General features: G+C 43.8%; 1 protein-coding gene across 1 annotated transcript; it reads right to left on the minus strand.

The window, feature by feature from the left end:
- Window positions 1-10,715: 10,715 nt before the first annotated feature.
- LOC145413164 (zinc finger BED domain-containing protein 5-like) lies at window positions 10,716-13,115 on the minus strand. The gene is made up of 2 exons (XM_080282890.1): window positions 12,881-13,115; window positions 10,716-11,494 (listed from the first exon to the last, which is right to left on the minus strand). Exons 1-2 carry the CDS (start codon window positions 13,113-13,115, stop codon window positions 10,716-10,718), a joined length of 1,014 nt encoding a protein of 337 aa, XP_080139016.1.
- Window positions 13,116-13,499: the final 384 nt, after the last annotated feature.

The raw sequence follows: 13,499 nt of genomic DNA on the forward strand, positions 1-13,499 counted from the left end.
GGGGGAGGAGTGTATTTATGTGCGTTGGTTCATGTAACAACTCTCCATGGTTCAAAAATTCCAAAGTAAACTCAGACGCAATAATAATAATAATAATAATAATAATAATAAAAGTAAAGGCCTACAGTGCTCCTTTCGCTTTAAATTGGCCTAAACTTGCCATCTCTTTATCTTGAATGTTGCGTTGTAGCAAAAGACGAATGCTGGACTATGGTGTTAGTAATGAAGAGGTATAGATGTCGAGTAGTAGCATTATCCTTTTCTGCCGCTGAGGTACGTGATTAAAGTTGTAAAAGGAAAAGTTTGGGTCGAGGACTTATAATTCAAAAGTCAATGCAGCCACCAAGTAACCTAGACTCACTAAAAATGCAATAAAACATCGACAACGAACTATTAGACAACTGATCAAGACACACACATACTGTATAGTTTGTGTATTCTTAAAAAAATCTTGCTGTCTACCCATACTCTATCTCTGTCATAGTACATTACATTCGTCTAAGGGAAGCAAAAGAAAATTGTACCGTAATTTCCCCTCTAAGTCTCTTAAAAGGTAACATATAGTATTACTGAGGTTTTAACTAATTTTAGGGAGAGAATTTGAAACTACAAAGGAGTGCCAGATGTGGGAATTTTTGTTCGTTGTTATTGACTTCGGCTTCATCTTATCGTCAGCAAACCCAAAATATCCCGTAAGAGGGTAGTATCCATGCAAATAATGTAGCATATAAATATCTTTCACAGCTAACTCGATCATAAGTTCAGCGATACTATCATATAAACCAGCGTATTGATGAAAACTGTGATACAATTTGAATCTCGCGGGCATCACATCAAGGAAAAGGCCTGGGTTCCAAAATTATAAATGTTTTGAGCGTCAGGTGCACGTGCATAAAATTGCTCGTTTATTTTTTAGTTTTCACGCAGCCAACCCAAAAAATATATAAAAATCGAAATAATCGACCAAACTAAATTATTTCTAATACTTTTAAAATGCTATGAAGACTTCGTAAATCTCGGAAATTGGTTTAAGATCTTTATGAATACTTCTGAGGTTGGCGATGGGAGTGTGTGTGTAACCGACGCCATGTTTAAAGAGAACAGAGTGATGAGGTGAGTATTCTGCCTTGAGTCCACATTTTCAAGCGGTTACAGTTAATTTACTTGTATTATTGTGTTTGTGAAAATTAGATATGGCATTGGAGATAACTTAGAGGAGAGCATTTCTAGTGAGTATTCGTGTTTCGTGATTATAAAGGACGACAAACTGCGAGCAGAAACTCAGGAAAGTCGGCGTCGTGAGTATCCTGGTCCACTTCCATAATTTTACCACTAGCTTCTGATTTATATGCATAAATATGGTTCTTAATATTAAATAAATTAATGGAGCTTACTAGGGTATAGGTATGTGGTGGAAATATTCGTGTTTTGAGATGGTGGTGGAATGGTGTTGGAACAGACGCCGAAGGCCAGCTTAGGTATCCTGCTCTGATTCGTGTTTCGGCAGCTTCCATCTAATTTACTGACATAATTCTACTCACTAATGTTAGATAGAGATCATTAGGGTGTACGCGTGTGAGGGAAGGTGGCTGTATTGAGATGATATTTGACATTCTTGTAAGATTTGACGTTGAAGATGGCTGGTGTAGTAAGTTAAGTATCCTGCTCTGCCTCCATATTTTCCTTACAGCCAATTTCCCCACTTAATTCTGCTTACTGTTGTTATGCAAGGTAATGGAGGTAAATAAGTGTAGTTTGGTGGCAGAATATTGTTGTTTGCAGATATTTAAAGGATGTCGGTGTTTTTCGTGGCCTTGCCGACATTTTGTAAACATTCTGCCCCCGAAATATTTAGGATGTTCGTATGTTATGTATTTCCGTCGATTTATTGGTTATTGTTTATTATTGGTTATTATTTGTTGGTTATTGGTTATTATTGGTGGTTGGTGCTGGCAGCCATCATCCACTCACGATGTAGTGCTGCCTACTTCTTCCTTAGCCTTTATCATTCTTTTTCTGTGTCTGCCCTCCTCTCTTCCCATTTCTCCCATCTTTCCTGTCACTTCTTATTGCTTTTCTTTACAGGTGGCTTTACATTGAGTGACAAGCCAAATGGTTTCCCGTAAGCCAAGAAACCGTTTACTACGCTGGGTGGTAACCATGTAACCAAACCATAAGTGCTCCCTACGTGTCAACAAGTGGGTTGGTGGAGGGTTAGTGCCCCTCCCCGTAAAACATCTAACTCAGAGTCAAATGGCCACCCCTTATGGGATTATGGCGTCTGGCAATAGATAGATAGATAGATAGAGTTATTGGTTATTGTCTTTTTTTTTATTATGTTGTGGGTTTGGGGGTATTTTTTGAAGAGAATTCCACGTAAATAGCCCCTTCAAGCCGATGACGTGTTGAAGGGGGACGCCTGCAGGTGGTGGCATTGATATAACCACGCCAGTACCACTATTAATATATACGTTCCTCAATCCCTATCCCATGACAGCAGGATGTGGCACTGCAGAGAGGTAACTTCATCCTGCAGTCCACCGGGTTCACGTTTGGATGAGCAGGGAGTCACAGTAACACTTTACTACCGCTGTCTGTTGACGGTTTTATCTGTACGTTTAGGTCAACCTGGATAGGTCATAAAGGGAACTGTGGGCTTAACGTTGGATGAGGTTAATACTTACTGGTATTCACAAAAAATCTATCTGTCTATCTATCTATTACCAGACGCCTCAATCCCGTTCGGGCTGGCCACAGACAAATCGCCTCCTCGTCGCCGTCCCCCACCATTTCACTGCCCCGCTCCCAACTCACACCCCCCTCTCTCATATATCTCTCCACCCCATCCCTCCATCTCGTGTACAGTAATTGGGCAAATTGCTCTCAGCACTGTTCGGCTGGGACAGACATTGCAAAGTCTGGGCAACGTGACTGTGTACTCTAATATTGCATTGAAGTTGTGTGGCCTGTGTGAAAATAGTGTGGTGCATTTATAACGCTGCTCTGCTACTCCACCTGGCTGGTTCTTGTGTGTTGCAACGACGGCTCAGTGTTGTCAGTGTCAGTTGTGTATCATGTACTGGGTATTCATTTCCTACAGCCACTGCTACACACACACACACACACACACACACACACACACACACACACACCAATGTATCATGTACTGTGTATTCATTTCCTACTGCCACTGCTACACACACACACACACACACACACACACACACACACACACACACACACACCAATGTATCAGGTACCGGCTATTCATTTCCTTCTCCCACTGCTACACACACACACACACACACACACACACACACACACACACACACACACACACCAATGTATAATGTACTGTTTATTCATTTCCTACTGCCACTGCTACACACACACACACACACACACACACACACACACACACACACACACAGAGCTGTGCCCACAACACATCAGATATTGCAGGGGAGTGTCTTGTGAAGCTCTGTTTACATACTGCCTTGTACAACAATTTTGGCCCCTCTTGGACTCTTCATGGGGTACAGGCTCAACATGTGGTGTATTTTCTTTGATAATAACAAGAGTAATATTGGTCACTTTCTCCCCCTACCTGCAACTAATTGTACCTTTCACTTGCAGGTACGATGTTACTTGTTACTAGTGCGTTACTTGGGTTACTTGCAAGATGGCAACATGAATACAGAGTCAGGCAGCGGTACGTGGCAGCCTAAGTTACAGAGAACCAGTGGCCCCAGTGTAGTGGCTTTCGAATTAAGGTGAGTCTTTTAGCCTTCTTAGTGCACTGACACCTTAATTAAGTCTGGCAGGCTTCAAGTGATTTTAGTCAGTAGGGCAACTCTGGAACTGTCTCCCTCCCTCTGTATTTCCTACATGAAAGGAGCCTTGTGGTGTGGATGTGATAGGAAGCGTTAGGAGAAATACATTGAGGTGGTTTAGCCTTGTGCAGAGGATAGAGAGCGAGAGACTAACGAGGAGAGTGTATGTGAGTGAGGTGGAGGGGGGGGAGAGGGATGAGGAGGCCGAGGATGAGATGGAGGGATGGAGTGGGGAGGTATATGAATGAGGGGGGTGTGAGTTGGTAAGAGGGCAATGAAATGGCGGGGGACAGGGCTACATGGAGGCGATTTTCTTGTGGTCACCCCTTACGGGCTTAAGGCGTCTGGCAATAGATAGATAGACCTACATGAAAATTAGTGGCACTGAGTGTGGTATGTTCTCAGTTCAGGTCAGCGTCTCTTTGCCACTTCACTCCGATGATGTCTTAGTTTATTCTTGCCATCTCCAGGTCATTTTAGTCAACGTAGACCGAAAAGAATATTGCTGTGGCTAAGTGTTGTGTCTTGGTGTGTTAAGCTGAGGTCTTTCTGAACCCTGTTGAGAATGGCAAGCACAGGACATAATTATAATCTTTTCACCTCTCTCTTCCTGTCTACATATAACTCTCCCATCCGTCTCTCAACTTCCTCCATGCCGCCCATCCACTCACTATATATTTTCTTCTTTTGCACCACAGTTTGTTTCACCTCTTCATTCCACCATGCTGTTCCTTGCACCCCCTTTCGTCTTCTCTTCACTCCATACACCACGTTACATATTCTGTTTTTCATTTTGTCACTTCCATTAGCTTGAGAGAGAGGATGTTCACCCATGGAGCTGGGGACTTTAAAGTTGTTGGTACATCCGCATGAGGCAACTGGCGGGCAAACTAGGTCTTGCATGAAACACTTTTATTCTTACAAAATGGTCAGAGAAAATGGGTCTCCTTCTTTATATCAGTTTAAGTCCATCCACCCTTGTAAGACTACACCTGGCCATCACCAAGCTGATAGGGGTTGGGAATCTTGACAACTTAGAACCAACGTCGTATTGTTAAGTCACATGGATGTCAGGCGAGAAGAATACAGTACCGGTAATTCCTTGTTATCTGTTGCCCTTTTTCCAGTCTTTTTTGTTGTTAACTTCTTGAATCCAGTGACATATTGTCAGTGTTATTCTTGTCATCTTTACACCACTGTGTACTTTAAGACAGTATTAACCCCTTCAATCCAGTGACATATTGTCAGTGTTATTCTTGTCATCTTTACACCACTGTGTACTTTAAGACAGTATTAACCCCTTCAATCCAGTGACATATTGTCAGTGTTATTCTTGTCATCTTTACACCACTGTGTACTTTAAGACAGTATTAACCCCTTCAATCCATTGTACAGCATTAACCCCTTCAATCCAGTGACATATTGTCAGTGTTATTCTTGTCATCTTTACACCACTGTGTACTTTAAGACAGTATTAACCCCTTCAATCCATTGTACAGCATTAACCCCTTCAATCCATTGTACAGCATTAACCCCTTCAATCCATTGTACAGCATTAACCCCTTCAGTCCATTGATGTAGTTAACATTTTGTTCTTGGTATCTCTGGACCACTTTATTCAGTTTAAAACTACTCGTGAACAGTTGTTGAGTAACCCTGATCTGTCTGGTTGAGCAGACCTATCAATCACAAACAAGCAGCTCCCCCTGCAGGGCCGTGCCATGCAGTGAACCAGTGTTTCCTTGCAGTGGACAGCACCTTGCCACTGCCAGGTGCGGGCAAGAGTATGGAGGTTGGGTTGCCAGACGGAATTTGCATCTGCATCCAGTAACAGGGACGCCATAGTAGGCTGCACATCATCCTGCTGTTTGGTGTTATGGTTACCACCCAGCGTTGTACGGCCATAGTAGGCTGCACATCATGCTGCTGTTTGGTGTAATGGATACCACCCACTATTGTAAAGGGTTTCCTTGGTTACAGGAAACCAGTAGGCTTGTCACTCAGTGTAGAGCCACTTGAAGTGGAAAGAAGATTAATTAAAAGCAACGGGAAGGATGGGAAAACCAGGAAGAGAAGAGGCCAGACACAAAAAGGGAATGACAGGTGAAGGAAGAGGTAGGCAGCACTACATCAAGTGAGTGGATGATAGTGGGACAGATACAAATAGGGAATGATGAATGGAAGAAGAAGTAGGCAGCACTACATTGAGTGGATGGTAGTGGCCAGCAGTCACCACTGCACCCGGGTATAGTATAGGGATTAAAGAAGGTTATACTGTATCTAACCTCGCCAGTCTCTCCTAAGCTGAATATAAACATTTAGAGGTAGCAAGAATAATCTGAAGCATATGTTTGGTCATGTGGAGAGGATGGAGAATGAGAGACTGACGAGGAGAGTATATGAGTGAGGTGGAGACCAAGAATGAGATGGAGGAATGGAATGGAGAAATATATGAGAGAAGGGAGTGTGAGTTGGAGGGAGGGGAGTCAAGTGGCAGAGGACAGAACAACGTGGAGGCAATTTGTCTGTGGCTACCCCTTACGGGTTTAAGTGATGTGGTAATAGATAATGTCAGTGGATCGAAGGGGTTATATTTTCAGTAATTTACAGAAAAAATCAATACAGTTCCATTTCTACCTATAAAGCTGATTTGCCACTTTGCTTTGGTGGTGGAGAGGGACCCCTTCATGTGGTGGCACTGATATGTCTGGGCGGCTACACTGCATGGTTAAATAACACCCCCAGCTACTGCCCTGCCCCACGAAAAGTGGAGGGTGGACTACGGCAGGACAGCTTAAGCCAGCAGTCCACCGGTTTGACGTGTCAGATGAACCTGGGGCTACAACAGTATTATTAACTTGTACTACCACTACTACTACTACTACTGTGGTACTGCTGCTGCCACCACCACCACCACTACTACTACTACTATTGCTACTGCTTACCTACCGTACCATCACCAGTCTCCTCTGCTTTACAGTACTTTTATTTTTCCACACCAGACTTACTCGTACAATGAAAGTCTTGTGTAGGTAGTCAACAACTTTTAGTCAATATTCTCTCCCTTACTGTCTTCTCTCCAGTGTTTTGTTCCTTTGCTTATCATGTGTCTTGGCTGTGAATTACTGCCATATGATCCCTGACAGGCGCTAGGAATCCAATATTGAATTCATTTTAGTAGTCAGCATCATTTAGTATCGGGTAATTATTCTCTCCCTTACTGTCTTCTCTCCAGTGTTTTGTTCCTTTGCTTATCATGTGTCTTGGCTGTGAATTACTGCCATATGATCCCTGACAGGCGCTGGGAATCCAGTATTCAGTTCAGTTCCAGCTTATTCTAACTGTTGATATTTGTCCCCAGGTGGCATGGTGGTTGTGTGCAGCAGTTTGGTGCAAACTAGTAACGAAACGTGACTGGTAGAGAAGGGCAGATGGACGACTCGTTACCATGGCAACCACCTGATGCTTACCGTGAGCATTTTCTTTGTAATAGACTTTATTTTTGTTTTTGTTTTTTGTAAGTTTATTGATATATTGGACAGATTATATTATTATGTACTAACGGTAAAATAGGTTTTTGCATTTTCTCAACTTTTTTTTTCTATCTATCCATCTATCTATCGCCAGACACTTTCATCACGCAAGGGATGGCCACAAACAAATCGCCTCCATGTCGCCCTGTCCGCCATTTCGCTTCCCTGCTTCCTCGCATCGCCTTCTCATATACTGTACCTCTCCACTCCATCCCTCCATCTCATCCTCGGCCTCCACCTCACTCACGTACACTCGTCTCGTTAGTCTCTCGCTCACTATCCTCTTGATAATACTTGCAAGTCATGATGGTTGGGTGGGTTGCAGTGATGTAAGTGGCTGCCCGTGGGTTAGAGAGAGAGAGAGAGCAGAAGAACAAACTGCAGCATGGTTAAGAGATGTGATTTAGAGAGTGAGTGAGAATGCCCATGAGTTAGAGCAGAAGAAGAAACTGCAGTATAATTAAGAGATATTATTTAGAGAGAGAGAGTGAGTGAGAATGGCCATGAGTTAGAGCAGAAGAAGAAACTGCAGTATAATTAAGAGATATTATTTAGAGAGAGAGAGAGTGAGAATGGCCATGAGTTAGAGCAGAAGAAGAAACTGCAGTATAATTAAGAGATATTATTTAGAGAGTGAGTGAGAATGGCCATGAGTTAGAGCAGAAGAAGAAACTGCAGTATAATTAAGAGATATTATTTAGAGAGAGAGTGAGAATGGCCATGAGTTAGAGCAGAAGAAGAAACTGCAGTATAATTAAGAGATATTATTTAGAGAGAGAGTGAGAATGGCCATGAGTTAGAGCAGAAGAAGAAACTGCAGTATAATTAAGAGATATTATTTAGAGAGAGAGTGAGAATGGCCATGAGTTAGAGCAGAAGAAGAAACTGCAGTATAATTAAGAGATATTATTTAGAGAGAGAGAGAGTGAGAATGGCCATGAGTTAGAGCAGAAGAAGAAACTGCCGTATAATTAAGAGATATTATTTAGAGAGAGAGAGAGTGAGAATGGCCATGAGTTAGAGCAGAAGAAGAAACTGCAGTATAATTAAGAGATATTATTTAGAGAGAGAGAGAGTGAGAATGGCCATGAGTTAGAGCAGAAGAAGAAACTGCCGTATAATTAAGAGATATTATTTAGAGAGTGAGTGAGAATGGCCATGAGTTAGAGCAGAAGAAGAAACTGCCGTATAATTAAGAGATATTATTTTAGAGAGAGAGAGTGAGTGAGAATGGCCATGAGTTAGAGCAGTGGTTGGCAACCTTTTTTCCAGGCGACCCCAATCCTGCACATGTAGCCATGACCGCGACCCCACTGGTTTTATACACTGTATGTAATGTATTACTGTATATTACTGGTTGTACGCTGTAACAGTACAGGGCAAGTGTAATTAATAGCCGTGTAAGAGAGGTACTGTAAGGTTGAAAAAGACAAAATTAACATCATTAAATGTTATTTTAGTTATAGAAATTTAAAGGCTTTATTTGAACCAAAACATCCACTTCTGAAACAATATTTTGTCACATTCCACAAAGACAAACAAAACTAAAAATGTTTTTTATCAGCTGATAAATTGATTTTAATGGGAGCCTTGGGCCAGGATCTCACTGGTAAGCATTTCCATTCGTGGCTCAGTCGTAGAAAGTGCTACCCTCAGATCATGTTCAGGTTGCTGCCAATTTCTGGTTTTCGTTTTGATGGCAGCCAGATATGCAAACCCTGATCCGCACAAATAGGTTGTAACGAACGGCAACAGCACTTTCACAGCCTCACTGCCGAGGACTGGTTTCTCCTCCACAACCAATAATATGGTTGTTTTTAATGCATCTAAGACTCAGTTCTTACACCTATCAACCCGACAAAATCTTCCACTAATGTTTAATAATATTCAGCTTAATCCTGCATCATCCTTGAACATGCTTGGGGTTTCATTTACTCGGGACTTATCTTGGAAAGATCATATTACATCTCTTGTAAAGTCTGCTTCCAAGAGATTGGGTGTGCTAAGCCGACTCCGCTCTTTCTTTACCCCTGCACAATTGTTGACTCTAGACGGGTTTTATCCGCACCTGTGTAGAGTACAACTGTCATGCGTGGGGAGGCTCCCCACATACAGCTCTTCTCAATAGGGTGGAGTCAAAGGCTTTTCGTCTCATTAACTCTCCTCCTCTTACTGACTCCCTTCAACCTCTGTCTCTTTGCCGCACTGTTGCATCTTTATCTCTTTTTCTATCGCTACTTTAATGGTCACTGCTCCTCTGAACTGTCTGCTTGCATTCCTCCACCTCTACGACAGGCGCGTAGCACCCGTCTGGCAGCAAACTCTCATCCCTTTTCTGTCCAACTCTCTAATGCAAGAGTTAACCGTTACTCCCAGTCTTTCATTTATGCAACAGGTCAACTCTGGAACTGTCTCCCTCTGTCTGTATTTCCTGCTGCCTATGATCTCCAGTCTTTCAAGCGCAGTGTGTCCAGGCATCTCAAAATGATCGGATCTTGAATTTGGCTCTCTATTGTATTTTGTTTTTCTCTTGGAGGGAACTGTTACTGCGGGCTCATGGCCTTTGGTTCCTTCTTCCTCGCATAAAAAAAAAAAAAATCCTAGTGACTGTTTCATCATGTTGCACCTCGATGAGCTCCTCTTGCAGATTTGGGATGGAAGACTCTTTATCTGAGAGGTCTTCGACGTGGACATCGAAGGGTCTGGCATCCATTTGTATTTCTCATGCAACTCTTCATCCGGAATATATCTGTCAAACTCCTCACTCAACTTCTCAAGGTGCTCAACAATGACACTTTGTTCGTCCACAAGCGTGACGTCTTCATCTTCCAGAAAAAGGTTCGAAAGTGGAAAGGATGCAGTTTTCCCCCGCTCAATCGTTCCCTTCCACGGCCTCAGTTTCGCCTTGAATGCCTTGAGCTTTTCTGACACAAAGAGATGAGTTCCTTGCATGGATATATTCAGCAAATTTAACACTGTAAACATGTCTGTTGATTATGCCAGTTTAAGCCACCACCTTGGTTCTGGAAGCCTTGATGCCAGTGCATGTTTCTTCTCGTTCAAGAAGGTTTCAACCTCTGCACGCATTTCAAACACTCTCTGGAGCACTTTCCCTCGGGACAGCCACCTGACACAAGAGTAGTAAAGCAGGTGTTCATATTCCGACCCCATGTCAGAGCACATCTGACTGAACGGCCTTGCATTCAGAGCTGATGGTTTAATAAAATTCACTATTTGAATCACATCTTGTGTCACAGAGTTAAGCTCAAGTGACAGTTTCCGGGAGGCAAGGTTTTCCCGGTGGAGCAGACAATGAGTCACTATCCCTGTGGTGTTGACTTGTTTCACCCTAGCGGTGGAACCCCTGATGTGCCCCTAGCACTGCAGGTGCACCATCCGTGCACACACTGAAGCACTGATCCCAGCTGAGGCCTTCTTTCTTGATGAAGCTGTCAACCAACTTGAACAGATCTTCATCTGTTGTTGTCGTCTCCAGACGTTTACAGAACAGGAATTTCTCTTCCATGTCAATCTTCCCTTGGTACCGCACATATACCAAGAGCTGTGCATCGTCACTGACGTCAGTTGACTCATCCAACTGCAAGCTGAAGTTTCCGCTCTCCTTGATGGCAGCCACTACCTGTTCTTTGATGTCTTCCGACATCTCTTGAATCCGTCGGCTAATTTTGTTATATGACAGTGGAATAGTATTTTTTTTTTTCACCACATCATCTCCGAAAATAGTACAAACCACATCAAGGACTGCTGGCTTCACCAACTTCTTCTCAATAGTATGTGGTTGTTTACACTTAGCAATTCTTTTTGCAGCCAGATAGGATGCGATTGTTGCTTGTCGAACAGAATACACTCCTGTGTTCATAGGGGTGTCTAACCACTGACGCTGCAGTTGTTCTTTCCTCTTCAAATACTGGCGGTCTTTCCCCGCCAGCGTCGGGTGTTTTCCGTGGAGATGTCGCTGGAGCTTGTTTTCTTTAAGCGACTCATGGCTGAGCACTTCCCCACATCTAACACATTGAGGTTTTTCAACCCCACGATCGATGAGAAGCGTAAACCCAATGTCAAGGAATTCTTTTTTGTACATCCGCTTTCTGGACATCACTGAAGAATCTGAAATGAAATATATACTTGCTTAATAATAAATCAGACAAAAGATGCTGTTTGGTACCGTCCGCCAGGAGGGGAGAGGGGAGGGGGCTAAGGAAAGAGGAGGGGAAGGAGCCAAGGAAAATGAAGGAGGGTAGGAGGCCAAGGAAAGAGGAGGAGGGGAGGGGGCCAAGGAAAGAGGAGGAGGGGAGGGAGCCAAGGAAAGAGGAGGAGAGAGGGCTACGAAAAGAGGAGGAGGGGAGGGGGCCAAGGAAAGAGGAGGAGAGAGGGCTACGAAAAGAGGAGGAGGGGAGGGGGCCAAGGAAAGAAGAGGAGAGAGGGCTAAGGAAAGAGGAGGAGGGGAGGGGGCCAAGGAAAGAGGAGGAGAGAGGGCTACGAAAAGAGGAGGAGGGGAGGGGGCCAAGGAAAGAAGAGGAGAGAGGGCTAAGGAAAGAGGAGGAGGGGAGGGGGCCAAGGAAAGAGGAGGAGGGGAGGGGGCCAAGGAAAGAGGAGGAGAGAGGGCTAAGGAAAGAGGAGGAGGGGAGGGGGCCAAGGAAAGAAGAAGGGGAGAAGTAAAGAGGAAAGAGGGCAAGGAAAGAGGAGGGGGAAGGGGCAAGAAAAAGGAGGGAGAGAGGGGCAAGGAAAGAGGAGGGGTAAAGAGGAGGAGGGGAGGGGGCAAGGAAAGAAGCAGGGGGAGGGAACAAAGAAAAAGGAGGGGGAGGGGGCAAGGAAAGAGGAGGAGGGGGAGGGGACAAGGAAAAAGAAGAAGGAGGGGTAAAGAGGAGGGGAGGGGGTCAAGGAAAGAGTAGGAGGGGGAGGGGGAAGAAAAGGGGAGGGGGAAGAGGAGCAAGGAAAGAGGAGGAGGCCGAGGAGGGAAAGTGTAGGAGGGGGAGGGGACAAGGAAAGTACCCCCTTCCCCTCCTCCTCTTCCCATGCCCCCCTCCTTCTCCTCCTCTTTCCTTGTCCCCCTCGCTCTCTAAATATGGTGGACGGTACCTTTCATTGACATACTTTGGTGCAATATTTCGTCGGCAAGTGAAATAGTTTCTTTCTCATATTTACTTAGGAATTTTGAAGAAAGAAAGACTGAGTGAAAGCTATACAGCACATTGCAGTTCAATATACGGGTAAAAATACATCAACTTACCGACAGAAGATGAACAAGTTGGTAAAGAGTGTTTGCCGTTACGACCGTACAGCTCGAGTGGTGGCCTGAGACGTGCCTCCGCCCACAGCCATACAGCGTGTTAGTAAAAACATCAGCGGAAAATCCGTAGACTTGTGGCGGAATTCGTAGTAAAGAAAAATATATAAACATTTGTTGATTCTTGTTTATGTATTTATGTATATATTTATTTATATAAAATTATAAGAATGTATATTCAATGTTGGTATCCCTGAGTGTCGTACGCGTTTGGTACGTGAACATCTCGTGTCCTGCAAAGGTGAACCGTCCACGTTCAGTCTGAGCCAGGACTGGCCACTTTATCAGCAGTATAACACGATCTCCAAAATCCTCAACCAGTATGTGTATATTTGCTGCAAACATCTCAGAATCGGGAATTGAACATGTTTGATATTTTGAGGGCTTGGCGACCCCAGGGTTGGGAGAGGGGGAGTTGGAGAGTAAAAGAAACTGCAGCATGGTTAAGAGATGTGATTGTGAGAGAGTGAGAGGGCCCATGAGTTAGAGTGAAGAAGAAACTGCAGTATGGTTAAGAAATATGAGTTAGAGTGAGTGAGTGAGAGTGCCCATGAGTTAGAAATAGTAGAAGAAGAAACTGCAGTGTGGTTAAGAGATGTGATTTAGAGAGAGAGTGTGATTGGGAGTGCCCATGAGTTAGAGAGAGTAGAAGAAGAAGAAAGAGCATGGTTAAGAGATAGCCTATGATTTAGAGAGAGAGAGAGAGAGAATGTCCGTGAGTTAGAGAGTAGAAGAAGAAGCTACAGTATGGTTAAGAGATGTGATTGATGGACAAGTAACGATGGCAGGTCCAATTGTTACCGTGGCCACCAGTTCACAGTATAA

The sequence above is a fragment of the Coenobita brevimanus genome, chromosome 95 (genome assembly GCF_032717465.1).
Source record: "Coenobita brevimanus isolate Jiangsu-jjx chromosome 95, ASM3271746v2, whole genome shotgun sequence".
In the NCBI taxonomy this organism is placed as follows: domain Eukaryota; kingdom Metazoa; phylum Arthropoda; class Malacostraca; order Decapoda; family Coenobitidae; genus Coenobita; species Coenobita brevimanus.